At 42.4% G+C, this 15,039-nt stretch overlaps 1 protein-coding gene across 1 annotated transcript in view; it reads left to right on the top strand.

The window, feature by feature from the left end:
• The first annotated feature begins 1,221 nt into the window (after positions 1-1,221).
• The window catches only part of SOS1 (SOS Ras/Rac guanine nucleotide exchange factor 1), a 44,457-nt gene continuing 30,639 nt past the window's right edge, over positions 1,222-15,039 (top strand). The window contains exons 1-5 of the mRNA XM_033055042.1: positions 1,222-1,342; positions 10,068-10,193; positions 12,378-12,509; positions 13,066-13,230; positions 14,634-14,843. Coding sequence (XP_032910933.1) covers positions 1,256-1,342; positions 10,068-10,193; positions 12,378-12,509; positions 13,066-13,230; positions 14,634-14,843 — 720 coding nt within the window. The 5' untranslated portion in view covers positions 1,222-1,255. The remainder of the gene's footprint in view (positions 1,343-10,067; positions 10,194-12,377; positions 12,510-13,065; positions 13,231-14,633; positions 14,844-15,039) is intronic.

Genomic DNA, 15,039 nt, shown 5'->3' with positions numbered 1-15,039 from the left:
AGCACTCAAGGTGTGGCTGCACCAGTGCTGAGTAGAGGGGGAGAATGACCTCCCTGCTCCTGCTGGCCACACTATTCCTGATCCAGGCCAGTATGCCATTGGCCTTCTTGGCCACCAGGGCACACTGCTGGCTCATGTTCAGCCAGCTATGGGCCAGTGCCCCCAGGTCCCTTCCTTCCTGGGCGCTGTCTAGCCATACCATTCCCAACCTATAACACTGCAGGGGGTTATTGTGGCCAAAATGCAGGACTCGGCACTTGGACTTCCTAAACTTCATCTTATTGGACTCTGCCCATCCATCCAACCATTCCAGGTCTCTCTGCAGAGCCCTTCTCCCTTCCCGCAGATCAACACACAGTCCCAGCTTAGTGTCATCTGCAAATTTACCAATAAAAGACTCAATACTCTCATCCATGTCATCAATAAAAATATCAAACAGGACTGGCCCCAGCACAGACCCCTGAGGGACACCACCGGTGACGGATTCCCAGCTGGATGCAGCACCATTCACCACCCCTCTCTGCACCTGGCCATCCAGCCAGTTCTTAACCCAGCACAGAGTGCTCCTGTCCAAGCCATAGGCTGCAGCTTTTCCAGGGAATGCTGTGGGAGACAGTGTCAAAGGCCTTCCTGAAGTCCAAACAGACAACATCCAATGCCCTTCCTGCATCCACCAGGTTTCATAAAAAGAAAACGGGTTGGTTAAACATGACCTATCCCTCCTAAAGCCATCCGAGCTGGGTCTGATCCCCTGGCCATTCTGTCAGTGCTGCACAATAACACCCAGTATCCATCCCCGACTGTCCCAGATCCCGGATTATCGCCGGTCCCAAAGACTGACCATTTACCCTCCCACCTGCAGGGGGCGCGCGACCACGCCCCGCCTCTGACGTCACTTCCGCCCGGAAGGCCGCGACCGCGCGTGGCGGGGCGCAGGCGCGGGGGTCGCGGGGCGCCGCCGCTCCGCGCATGCGCCGCGGCCGCCGACGGAGCAGGCGAGGACGGGACCGGGGAGGCGGCGGCGCTCGCGCTCCGACCCCGCCCCTCGCGGCCCGCGCGCGACCCCCGTCCCGCCGCGCGTCCCCCCCCGCCGCCCCCGCGGCCACCCCCGCGAGCCGGGGCGGGGAATGCGGCAGCCGCCGCCCCCCCCCGCCGCTGCGGGCCTGCCGCCCCCGCCGGCGGCGGGGGAGCGCCGGGGCTCCCGCTGAGCGCCGCCGGCCCTCCCGCGCGGCTCCTGGCCCGCCCCGGCGTCACCATGCAGGCGCAGCCGCTGCTCTACGAGTTCTTCAGCGAGGAGAACGCGCCTAAGTGGCGGGGGCTGCTGGTGCCTGCCCTCAAGAAGGTGAGGGGCGGCCGGGTGCCCGCGCCCCGGGGGCCCGGCCGCGGGATCGGGCTGGGCGCTGGGCGGGCCACGGCGCCGCCCGGGGCTCCGGAAGCGGCTCCGGGGCTGCCGGGGTCGGTCCCGCAGCGCGGGCGGCTGCCTCGGTGGGTGCGGATGCTGTGACAGACGGAGCCGTGTAGATGGAAGCCGTGTGATGGACACGCGAGTCCCGGCCACCCTCGGCCCGCACGGACGCGAGTGGTGCTGCTGCGGGTTTCTGCTGGTCTGCCCTGGTGACACACCGGGAATAGGGGGGGATTGTTATGAGCGACTCCTGAGAGAATTTTGGTTAATTAGTGTTCGTGTCTAATGGCTTTTAGTTAACCTTCTCTTAGTTTAAATACTTTCTTGCTGAGAAGGCTTAATCAGGACAAACTAGCATGTCTTGCTCCCTCAGGATAGTGAGGCTTGTGCCTGTGGCGTGGAAAGAATTTATACGGAAGAGAGGAAAAAATGGTGAGGGCTCCTCTTTCACTTTTGCAGCCTGAACCCAGAAAGTAGAAGGCTTAAGAAACAAGTTTTCTGACACTGTTACTTGAACTGGCTTCAGATTGCAGAACTTCACATGGTTTAGTCGTGCACAGCAACATTTTCTGAGTTACTGTCTGGTTACAGAGATCAACTGCAAGTTCTGCCTGAAGGGCTCCTTCCTAGGGCTGGTTGAGAGGTCTCGAGTGCTGCAGTTGTACCCATGCAATATTTCTTCCTAATTTCGTCTTGCAATGTACTACCTCTCTTCTCTGGGCATGCTCTTTGAGGTCTCCAGCACTGTGTGGCTTTGTCTGGTTGTTGGAAATCTTTTTGCTTGTCTCATCCCTGGCACATGCTGTTAATGTCTTGTCCCTGGATAGTTTTTTCCTTGAAACTTCAGCACTGACCACACGACTCGCTTGTGCTTGCAAGCACTTGGACACCCATCCACCTGAAGCCTACTTGGAAACTGGAGCTACCCAAGGTCCCAATCACAGAGAGCTTGTTCCTTTGGAGGATGGTTTATTCCACGGTGGAGCAAAGGTTTGTCAGATTTGAGAGGAGTCTCAGTGCTGACAGCTGGAGCACACAGAGTGAGGAGTCAGAGTGAGCAAGCGTTAAAACTTCGGAATAACTTGTGACATCTGAAGTGCCAGATTTGTTCCCAGTGGACAAGCCATTAGTGAAGTCACCCTGCATTAAAGATGCTGCCTGAAGGAGTTGGATGAATTGTGCAGTGGGAAAAGGAATTCTGGAATCTGAGGTCAGTGGAGAAGGCCAGCAAGGACCAAGGATGACGAGCTGGCCCTGCAAAGGTACAGTTGTCTGGCTTTTGTTGTTCTCTGCTCTGTTTTATTTTGAAAAGAAGGATGACAGGAGGCAGGCGGAGTTAGTTCTGAAGGCTTCAAACTGAAACCTGTAACTGTCTGGCAGGTGTTGGCTCTTTTGACCTCAGCTTTTCATGAGATCACCACCTGTTTCTTACCTTCTCTCGAGTTTTTCTTCTTACTACTGCTATTTTTGTAAAGATTGAAATAAAGAATCTGTCCACATTGCCACCAGCTTTACTGAAGAGCCAAATACTTGAGTTACAGGAAAGCTAAATGGCAGATGAAAATGTTGAATTATTATCTTATTGGTTTCTTCATTAATGGAAAAACAGTGTCATTTTCCTAATGTAATAGAGGTACAGCTAGTTTTGAGCAGGGTGTTTTGCCCTGATAGAGGCCATTGAAGTAATGAACGTGTCACAGGTGGAAAGTAAACCCATGAACTTGCCTTGATTATTGTCTCTCATGGTTCACAAGGCAGGTGCAACACTGCAGCATTGCAGTCAGTGACCCCTTGGGTAGCTCCCCAAAGACCTGAGGCCTGCACGTGGGGCTGCTAAAGTGGAAAGGGCGGCAGCATTTCCCAGTGGGGTCAAAGAGCAGGACTGTCCTGGAGGGAAACTGGTGCCTTGTGACTTTGCTGAATTGCCAGAGCATTGCTGTCTCAGTAGGAGTCAGATTTTTGGAAGCTCACTCATGTCCCATTGTTGCTAGAGGAGAACCTTTCTTTCACTTCTCCTTTAGCTGACCAGGTGCTGCCACTCATTCTCAGGTAGTGACAGCAGGTGAACTCCACCTGAAACCAGCTGGTTGTAGAGGCAGAATCGTGATGATTTCCTGCACTGCTGGAAATTAGACTTAATAGTTTGTGGAGACCTGTGTTGAATTAATGGGTCCATTGAGGAAAGTGGCATTTAAGTGAACGTTGTAAGAGCACATATACCAGGACAGAGAGTTTGCAGCTTTCGGGGAAAGCTGCCACACGTGGACTGAATCATTAAAATGCCATTGCCCTTTTGTAACTGTGAGTTGGCTTCTAATGCAGAGCTCAAACTACAGCCTCGGGATTGCTTTCTTTAAAAATGGGTGTTGTTGAATCATTGCAAATAGCTTTCTTTTTCCCAGTGGATTATTTTGATTCTATTTTTTATCAAGCAGCAAACCCAAGAATATAGACTGAGAATAAATCTCTTCCTACATTAGGCAGTTCTTAGGAGACCTTGCTTTGTGTTTCATTGGACATGAACCTTAGCAGTAGAGCTGTATTTGCTTTGAACATCTGCATTTGCAAAGAGCAGCTCTTGTACCATTGAGATCATAATGTAATCCCTTTTCTTCTGATTCTTCTTCAGATGATGTCAAGATAGACTCCAGTGCACTCAATTAAGAAGAAAATGATGTCAACTGAGATTCTTCTCTCCTGGTCACAGTTATTCTGAAGCTGCAAAACAGGAGTGTTGCAGGGATCTTTGCTGGCAAAAGGCAATCATCATGGTGATGAGGTACAAGAAAAGGAAGGAAGAAAGGATAACAACAGGTGTCTGAAATTGTAGTTGCAAGGATGGACAGAAGTTCGGATGCTGGGAGATGCTGAAGATTAAGGTTTCAAGACATTTCAAACACCAGAGGTCTTGGGTACCTGGAGACAGATACACAGCTTTTAATCCACCTTGGAAAACAGACTCAGGAGTGGCACCTGCCATGTGATGCCTCTTCCAGCACTGGTGTTCATCTGCTGGTGAATTTACACACTTTATTCTGGTCATAACCTTTTGGATAGTTTTTCCTGAACATCATTCCTTATGGCTTCATCTCTTTGGTATAACTTGTTCATGGAGTCAGATTTTTCTTTCCACTTGTATGATGCAGTCGTTTCCTGATCCATTGGTTTTTGCAGTAGGAAGCATGTCATCCTTACTGATGGATACCTTAAGTCATTTGATAATGGAGAAAAACAAAAGAATGTTCTGCTCTTTGCATACCTCAACTTGTTTTGAATCAGTTGAGCAATTACCCAGGGGTACTACTGGAATTTGTTGTGGTCAGAATGATTGGACTGGTGTGGCTTGGCAGCTGAAGGGAATTGCTTCCTCAGTTAAGGAAAGTGTTCCAGGCAGCATGCTTCCAAGGACTCCATGTGTTATCTGGTCAATCATCTGGACCTTTCATGGAGCAAAAGACATGGGAAAAGCTGCTTCAGTCACTTACAGAGTTCTTAGGAAGTTGTGGCTGACAAAGATACTTCTACCTGATTTTTAATTACCTGGCTCTTCAAATTGGTGACAAACCAGTTGCCACTTGCTACTCAGAATGGCACTTCTTCCTCTTAGCATTGCTTCATGCAAGATGTAGAGCTTTCTTAATTTCTGATCACTTTGGTCCTCTGTTCTTCTGATGGATGTGGAGGATAAAACTAAGAACTTCCTACATTTCAAGTCTTTACTGCATAATTTTTTTCACCTGGTCAGCGGAGCAGTGTAATACTACTGCCCTTCTGAGACATCAGCAGAAATGTAAAAAAAATCCGAGTCTTGCATCCTTGGTGAATTGTTGCTGAGGAGTGCATCCAAGACATTTGTATTTGATTTAATTTACTGTATTTTTAATTGATCAAGGTAACAAAATATGGTCAGGGTTACCATATATCAGCAGAGATGTACAAGAATAGAAGAAAAAGCTTTTTAAGAGGTGCTGACTCTATAAGAACACTCATCCCTGCAAGGTGTACATGAAGTACTTTGTCCTGGAGTGTTTGGTGTTAAGCTTGTCAGTGGTGTTTTAGTCATTGAGGAAAAATAAAGAAAGGATATGTTGAGTAAAAATGAGAGTTACAGCATTAGTGAAGACTTTCAAAAGTGCTGAATTGAAGAAAATTCTCACCAGAATAATCTCCTCTGTTGCCAAATTTATTTCTACAGTGGATTATTTCTGCTAATAATCTGTTGTATGAACTGCAAAGGTTTAGAAAATTTTCAGTTTAGGAAGCTACTTATAGTCAGTCAAGTTTTATTCTCTCTGATAGTGCTTTGGAGGGTGGCTGGGCTTGTTGTCTAATTACAGAGCCCCTTCCGTGATCAGTATGATGTGATAAATACGATGCTTTTTTCCCTTTAGACCCTTTTTTACAAGCCCTTCAACTGCCACCAGGGCAGACTGACAGCACAGCTCATGCTCAGCAGTGAAGTGCAGTTGTTCTTTAGCAGTTGTTTTTTAGCTCATACTGTGGCTTCTTGCCAGAACCCCAGTACAGGGGTAGTCTTGCCCAGTTATGAAAAAATAATCTGTAACCTGCAGTTGATGCTTCATTTTTATTTCAGTTTGTTATGTAGCTTTAGAATTGTTTCCTTTAGAATTGTTTCCTTTTTTATGCTGTTTTCTGAAGCTGCTGGAACTTCTGCTGCTTCTCATGGGCTCAGGTTGGGTATTCTCTGAAGCTGCAGGATTTTTCTGGTATGTTCTGTACTTAACAGAACAACTGTGAACCTAATTGTGTTGATTGTTAATGATGATTTGGGAGCATAAAGCTGGTGTTTATGTAACTTAAAGTTGCTTTAAGAAGTCTCTGGAGCCAGTTTTTTTCATCCTGAATTGAAATTTTCAGGCTTGCAAGGAACCTGTTAGGCTTTTTCTCAGGGCCACTGAGGAAGAAGTAACTGAAAACTGTTGCTAAGGATGTATCACTCAGATTGTTAAATTCACTGTGTCTTCCTTCTTATCTATTACCAAACACCTCTTTCTAATGCAGAACAAGCTGTTGAGTGTCACTCTAGACTGGTGTTTGGGTCATCTTGTGACCAGCCTTGGAGCTGTTGTGTTGGACCTCTTGGGAGACCAAGCCCCTGTCTAACCTGAAGCTGTTTGATCTGCAATCCTGTAAATGAAACGTTCTCAGGATTTGGTTTAAAGTTCCTACTGCTTCCCATGAGGCTTGTGGGAATGTTTATATTCTAATTTATTATGGAGAGTTAAAAAAAATGATGTGAGAATACTTTGTATAAAATAAGCTGCTAAGGGTTATAAAGTAAAGAACAGCTATATTTGTATTATACATTTAATCACTTCCTTCTTTGTTGTTGGTTTCATTGACTTTTTCTGCCAGTTTAGATTTATGGCTGCCTAATTTTTAAGCTCTTGCTGTTCCTGATAGGAATTCTTAGCTTTTGTGGATTTTAAGGGAAGAGGACAAAAAAAGGTAGGGAGGGGAAAAAAGCCAAGTGTTCATATTGTAGGATTTTCTTTAAGTGTTATAATTTGTTTTTTTAAGCAGCTACTGTTTTTCTCTGCTCATGTTCTTAAGCAGATCCTGAAAAGCTGTTCAAGAAGTGCTGGCTCTGCTTATCTCTAAATAAAGAAAACTGGTCATTTGTCTTTTGAGAATTAGGAAAGATTGAGAAGATTGGATATTCAAAAAAGTGTATACATGAGTTGAGTGAAAACAGCCATGGTGGCTGGGATTTATAGCTGATGTAGGTTGTATTTGCCCTTTGGAATTTGTTTGGAGTATTTTGAAGATTTGAAGCTTCTTTGAAAAGTTTTTAAACTACTTTTTTAGTAATTTCCTTTATCATAAGATAGACATTTTATTGTGTGTGTAGGAGGGCAGGGAATAGTTCTGTCATTATTTAAGGGAGAGGTTAAATGTTTAGATAAGAATCTGATCTAAACATCACAACACTTCAGAAGTTGTTAGTCTGTTTTTATCATGTGTTTTCCTAAGTAGGATTGAAGGATCTGGTGGGATTCAAGCCATACTCCCCCTTTCCAAGGGTGATAAGGCAGGGTGGCCTAGGATTTTTAGTTTAAAATCTGACATGACTGCATGAGAAAGATGGAAAACCCCTGGTAATTCGATCTTCTCGTTTTTTTCTTTTGAAACTGATCATGTGATGCTTTATGCTAACACATGTTCCCATTTCTTGTGTTCTCTTACCAAATCTTGCATCTTACCCAGCCTTGCATCATGTCTTAGATAATGGACTTGGGGCTTGCACTGAGTACCCTCGAATAACACTCTGTCATTCTCGGCCTGAGCCTTTGGGCACTACAGTAGTGCAGATACTGAAATTACGCATTTCTGTGATGATTGTGCACCCAGCTCTGCTGTACAGACCTTGTTAGTCTGGCTGTTTTCTTTTGTTCAGTTGTATGACTTTGAACCCTAACTGATACTAAGTGTCACGTAGCAATGAAGGTTATTTACCATCTACCTAATACAGATAAGCGGTGCTGGCAAGCCATTGGCAACTCATGATATTTTCTTCTGCCAAGGTGGGTGTTCTGTTAAAGTGGAGCTGGGCAGTGGCCTTTGGGAAGAATGGCGTCACTGTCCCCAAAAGAAATGCTTAGGGAAAATGTCTGAAACTTTTATCTCCTGAACTTGGAGTAGGTTATCGTTGTTGGCTCTGTTTTGGCTGACTGTGGATAGTGTTTCAGGTTATGGCCTGATGTGGTATTCTTGTTTGTTTGTTCTTATTCTTACAGGCTCTGTGTTACAGACCAAAGGAGTTGTAATGATGTTATTAAAGTCTGGTCTGTTTTCTGAGTAAAGGAGAAAATAGAGCTGCTCTTCATCACTCCAGTTCATCATGCTCTGTATTTTTAGTGTTGACTTGACTTGGTAATTTACCACTTCTTGAAACACAAAGTGCTGGAGTATAATATAGGGAGACTGTAATACAAATTTGTTCCGTTCTGTTTTAAAAAAAACACACATTAAAGGCAGCATCTTCCAGACGGCTCAGATCAGCTCTGCTCTTTAAGAGAACACTTTGGCAAGTCTGTAATTTCTGGTGTTAAGGTGTTCCAAGCTGGTACAGCATTTCAGATGTCAGTGTTTGAATTGTAAATAGTGTTTGGGACTGCCTGGCATGCTGTTATTCATGTAGCTCCACAAACACACTCTAGCTGTGCATAGTAAAGTTCTTAGGAAAAGTGAAACTGTTGGCATAATCAAAATAGTTGTGTTAGCTAGTCAAATGGAGAGAAGTTATTCTGTTCTATTTTTACCAGACTACTTTTAAGTTTAACAAGCAGTGACTTTTGGAGGTGTTTTTTTTAAGACCTGCTGAATAAGTGTGTGCAATCTGCAAGAAGCCAAACGCGTGATCCAGGGTATTTGAATCTCAACAGCAGTTAAGTGAGCACCAGGACTATGCCCAGACATGAAGCTTTCAGACTAATGAGTGCCTTAGCAGGCAGGTGGATTTCTGTTTGAGGCTGTTGTGTGTTTGAACTTCATAACATGTAGTTCTTGCTATAACTGCAAACAGGATTTAAGACTCAAGTGTGAAATTAAATAATTATGGCAGCATTTTTTGAATACAGACATGGGTTTAACATTTGGATGAGGCAGATTGTTGGGTTTTGCTTCAGAGTTGTTAGGCTCTTGTGTTAGTGACTGAGAGAACTGAAGGCCTTTTGAGTTGTGTGCAGGAGAACAGTAAAATGATGAAATTGGGGCTTGACAGATGCATTGCGAAAGTCAGCGGCCAGCTTGCTCTGGCATAATATTTACCATCCGTGTAGGATTGAGATTAAACTGTCTGTTTAAGCTCTGAAGCACTGAGCTTTGTGTACCTGAAATTTAAAAGTGACCTAATTTGTGAACTACAGAAGTGCAAAGAAAAAGTATACCTCAGGTTTCAGAAGTTACATGACTGTCTGGATAAAAAATGGAAGGAGCAAGGGGGATTGTTCCTTGTTGAATTTGCACCAGTAAGAAATTAGACACGTTTATGACATACAAATAAACATATTGGAACCAAATTTTCAGAATCTCTCAGCTGCCACTTAATGCCAGGACAACACTTTGGCCTTTTGTGAAATACTTTTTTTACTGCAGAGGCTGACACATTTTAAAAAAACACTATGGAAACAAACTTCTAAGCCAATCTTATGAAAATCTTAACTGAGAATGGATTAAATAATTTGAAATAATAAATGTTGCTGAAATCGTTGTTTGTGTAGTGTGCTCTGTAAAAAATATTCTGTATTTTGTTACTATAGATTGTCTCAAAGGGGGAAAACTCCCGCTGTTGAAACTTCTAGTAAAAACAGTGGTTAAAGAGCTAATGGAGAGAGATAAGTATGTGCAAGGGCTTTAAGAGTTTTCCTAATTGCACTGCTAAGCACAGTTATTAATTAACCATTTTCTTGACATTAAATATAATTTCTAGTGATTTGAGTACATAAAGCATTTGAGGTTCATATTTCTGTCAGGTGAGAGTGTTTCGCTCAGGCTTGTCTGATGGACCTTAATAGAGCTACATTATTGTATTTTTCTGGGTTGTTTGGCTTGGGTTTTTGAATTTATTTCTTTTTTCTGCAAGTAAAGCAGATTAGGGGAAGAACAAAACTCAAATCTTGAATTCTTCTCTTTCCTATAGGTTCAGGTGCAAGTCCATCCTAAACTTTCCTCTACTGAAGATGCATTGCAGTATGTGGAGGAGTTAATCCTTCAGTTGTTAAATATGTTGTGTCAAGCTCAACCAAGAAGTTTTCTGGATGTAGAGGTATAGAGAACACTTATTACAAATAATAATTTGAAGTATTACATGAAAGCTGCTCTATTAATCGTTTCACAATGCAAAAAGGAAAGCAGTAATTATGTATCTTTATGTAGCAGAGCCTTCTGCATAGAGCCTACTGAGTTCCCTAATAGCTCATTTCCCTATCAATAAATTTGTTGTTCAGTGCACAGCAGAACTATCTGTGAGCTGTATTACTTTTTGATAGATGGTTTAGTGTAAATTTTGTATATAAAGGCGACTGGTTCCTTTCAAAAGATGTTTTTTCCCCCCCACTGATACTGTATGCAAACTACAGCTGCTTAGTCTGAGGCTCTGTGCTATTTTCTCAGCATGGTAATTTAAGTTGATATATCCCCCGCTGGCCCAGAAATTAAAACAAAAATATTTCAGTCACTTTTCAGAAAGAGTTTAGGAGCACCTCTTTCCTCGGTACCGAGACTTCATCTCTTACCATTGCCTTTTCAAAGATCTACAACCTCTGCTGCTCAGTAGAGGAGCTTAATGTTTAAGGAGAGGTTGAGCTGAAGAGGTTTTCCGTTTGAAGAACAAATTAGTGAGGCTGTATCATTTAGACTCGTAGGGCCGTGAAGACCTTGGTAGCACTTGTTGCTTAACCATGGTTTAAATTGGTGCCAAGCTGCAGACTCTGTGTGCCTGTTCATTCCCAGTGCTTGGGGCAGGGCCTCTGCCAAGTGACTTCCTGACCTTCTGAAGAAAGTGGGCTAATGGCAAATAAAACCTAACCATAAATCCTTAAAAATGTGACTGTCTAAGAGCTCAGGATGGATGAATTTCATTCTTCCTCTCCCCTTTTGAACACTGACATCTCCAGTGGTGTTCCAGTGTCCCCTTTAATGGCTGACCTGTTCTGCAACATCGTTCTGGCCTGGCAGCTCATGAGACAAGAGCTTTGAGGAAGGTTGTTTAATGCTGTTTTAAACAACACTGACAAAAAAAAACTCAATACAAAGTCTTGTATTATGAGTTTTATGACTGTGAAGACAGGAGAAATGGGAAAATTAGAGACGATCAAGCAACCACCATTTACCCCCTGGGTGTTCATCCACAATGATGCTGTTTTTAATTATATAGTCAAACACATTCAGTTTTCCCCTGGGACACCTTCTTTGTTCATTCAACAGACTAGGAGTGAGAATTCGTATCAGACAGTGAATCAGACATTTTTTTGGTAGGATCTCTGTTTTCCTTTTGCCAATGTGTTATGAGGGAAAAAAAAAAAAGCCTGCACTTTGAGAAGTTGGGTGTTACCTTTATAGAATAGTATTCTGTCACCTTTTTTTTTTAGAAAGTTTTTGTTTGTGTACTTTTTCCTGTACCAGTTGTCTGTAAGTGGTCATTAAGTTAATCTTCCTCATTTCATGGTTACTCAAACAGGACCCATATTTACGTAAGTGTGCATTTGCAACTGAAACACTCAGTGGAAACTGTGGTCTGAAAAAATAAAATGTGAAGTTATGTGAGAAAATAAATTTTTGGCATCTGTGGATATTAAAAATGGTGGAGCTTTTGAACCTCCAGAGACCTGTGTGTGAGTTTTCCAGTAGGAGAGTTGCTCAGTGCATGAGAGTGTGCAGATGTCCTCAGGCACTGCTTGAAGGAGTAAATAAACTGGGCCATGTCTGGCCCACCTGTAGACTGAAACTGATTTAGAATATGTGGGTGCTTTTGGATATTTTCTTTTCCTGTTATGTTTGTTTGTTATCATCAGAGCAGTTTGCATGTGTACAGACCAGACCGTGTGCTGATCAGTAAAGGTAAAACAGAAAGCTTGTTATCACTTCATTCAGTGACCATCCTGTACAGGGAATAAAGTACTGGGAGAAAATGTAGTCAGGTATTCAAATGCTGAGGTACCAGGCATGGCACAAGGGGAGTAAACTGCCTTCAATTGCAACTTAATTCTTAATTTTTGAGCACTAGATAATTCTCTGATAATGATACCCTGAAACAGCCTTGTGAATGTGGTGAGCAGCATGTATCAAAATTATAACATTTACACGTCTTGTATAAGCTTTTACAGTTGAACTACAAATATTAGCAACCATTTCTTTGTTAAGTAATAGAAAGCAGTTTGATAACACAGTTACATTGCTGAGGTCATTCAGATGGTGCATTTATCCCTTGGTCATGTTTTCTTGTCTTAAGGATCGTGTTCAAAAAAGTTTCCCCCATCCTATTGATAAGTGGGCAATAGCTGATGCCCAGTCTGCTATTGAGAAGAGGAAACGAAGGAATCCGTTATCTCTTCCAGTAGAAAAAATCCATCCCTTGTTAAAGGTAAGCAGTGATGGAATCTTACTTTCACAATGCAGTTAGAGGTCAACCCCTTTGTTTCATGTAATGTGTGCTGCCTGAACTGTGAACTAAAAAGATTGAGGATATCTGTGTTTGTTGCACAGTTCCAAGTGTTTTAGTTAATGGAATATATTTATTTTTGAGTTTAAAAATCACTCAGTTCTCTTTTGGACATACAAGGCCAAGAACCCACTGTATAAGTTTAATTGTCTGTGTTTTATTTTCCATGACTAAGAAAAGACTCAAGAAACTCGTGCAAATAGCCCTAAATGTTTAAGTGAAGTTTTTGGGGCACTTAGTTGGCTCTTGGCACTTCCATATTTAATAGAGCAGCATCTCCAGTGACACTGTTTCTTCTCTAGGCCTACACATTCCCGTATTTCTGTTTCTAAAATAGGCTGTGTATATGTGGTGAATATTGAGCAGGGTCTGAAACTTACTTACTGGTTTGAGTTGTAATCTAGAGTGTCTGTTTCATCATCTGAGTAACAGTGGAATGCTTTTTTGTTTTCTTTTTTTTTTTTTTTTTCCTTTTCAGGAAGTTCTAGGCTACAAAATTGACCACCAAGTGTCTGTTTACATAGTAGCAGTATTAGAATACATTTCTGCAGACATTTTAAAACTGGTTGGGAATTATGTGCGGAATATAAGACATTATGAGATTACAAAACAAGATATAAAAGTAGCAATGTGTGCTGATAAGGTAAGACCAACTCTGGTTTGTCAAGTAAACAAACAACTAAAGCTGTAGGTAATTTTGAGAGGACAGTGTCTTTTTCTTAGTAAGTACATGGAATATTGTACCTTCTAAGAAATTAATGTCATAAAATATGGTTCCAGTAATGGCAAAAAAACCTACCAGAAAGCTAATTGAGCTTTTAAAGGCCTTACTTGTGCCTATTAATACTTAAATATCTCTTTCTCTTGATTGCACCTGACTAATATCAGCAATATGTGAATACTTAAAAAATGTGAAGCAACACTAACTTAAGACTGCATTGCATGTAAAAAGTAGGGTTTCAGTGAGTCAAACAAAACCCCCATCTCCTTAGCATCTGAACCCAGTCTTCCTCAGTAGTGAGACGTGGGCCTGGTGAGTACAGCCTGGAATCTCCTAGCAGTGTGCTAGAACTCTATCTGTGAATGAAAGTTAGAAATGATGGGGTCTCTTTGAATACTTAGGTTATTCAGTGTAATTTCCTGCAGCAGTGACGTTCTAATGTCCCATTCCCCAGAATTAGTTAGGATTCTCATTTTAACCTAAGTATAGTCACTGACTCTGAAACATGAATCATCTTCTGTTCTTAGAGCTTCAGAAGTCAGGCTTAATGCAAAATGTCCTGCATTTTTCTGCTTTTACACTGTCATGGTAATGACTCCTGGCTCACACACTACATTTGGAATAAGTGTTCAGTGATCAACTTTTGTTGAGAACTTTAAATTACTGATTGCTTGCATTTGGTAAATCTTGCTTGGGTATGAACTGGGACCTCTGCTAGTCAGAGTGCTTAGAGTTTCTGTTGTCTGTGTAGTTCTGCAACAGGACTGGTTTCTGAAGCTAGTGCCCTTCCTCAAGGGTTCATTTTAATAAGAGAGCTCAGCAGTTAAGGACAGAAACTGGGCTGTGGACAGGCCAGTGTTCATCACAGGTAGATCACAGGGTTCTGAGCATCATCAGGTGTGACTTCCTTGTAAAGCTAAGGCTCAAAAGCCAAAATGCACACACCTTTTCACTTCAGGCAGTATCTTCAGAAAATAAGATTGTCTACTGCTGAGCAATAGAACACAGCCAAATGCTAATGGTTTTTGTGTACTTCATCTTTTAAAATTGTAATTGATTTTAGGACCAGATTCTTGGAGAGATGCCTGGATTGGTCTAATTGACTGGGAGTCTTCAGAAATTGCCACTGCAAATAATGACTTGCAGATTCATAGCAGGGGATATAGGTTTTGTAATGCTCAGCTGATTGCAGAATGATAATACATAAATCTTACTGCTGATCAGTGTGATTTCATGGGAATAATAGGTTTTCTTTATTGGTAACTCACTGGTCAATCTCAAAAAGGGGTTCTCTCTTTGCGGATTTCCCTCTCTTTGCTGCCTAGGTATTAATGGATATGTTCCATCAAGATGTAGAAGATTTAAGTGCACTAACTTTATCTGATGAAGAACCCTCCACCTCAGGGGAGCAAACGTATTATGACCTAGTGAAGTCATTTATGGCAGAAGTTCGACAATATATAAGGGAACTGAATCTCATTATCAGAGTTTTTAGAGAGCCATATGCCTCCAACTCCAAACTGTTTTCATCTCATGTAAGTATTGTACAAACCACAAACACAAAAAGCACCTACTGTAGTATCTATAAATATAGATGGATAATTCAGGAAACTTAACTGTTGTTGAGTTTAATGTATCAGTAGTAGAGAAAGCACTTTTCTTGAGTTCTGAAATGGAAATAGTAAAAGAGCACTTGCAAGTTTTGTAGGACTGTAGAAGAAACCTTCCCAT

The sequence above is a fragment of the Catharus ustulatus genome, chromosome 3 (genome assembly GCF_009819885.2).
Source record: "Catharus ustulatus isolate bCatUst1 chromosome 3, bCatUst1.pri.v2, whole genome shotgun sequence".
NCBI lineage: Eukaryota > Metazoa > Chordata > Aves > Passeriformes > Turdidae > Catharus > Catharus ustulatus.
This window is presented reverse-complemented; position numbering and strand designations above follow the sequence as displayed.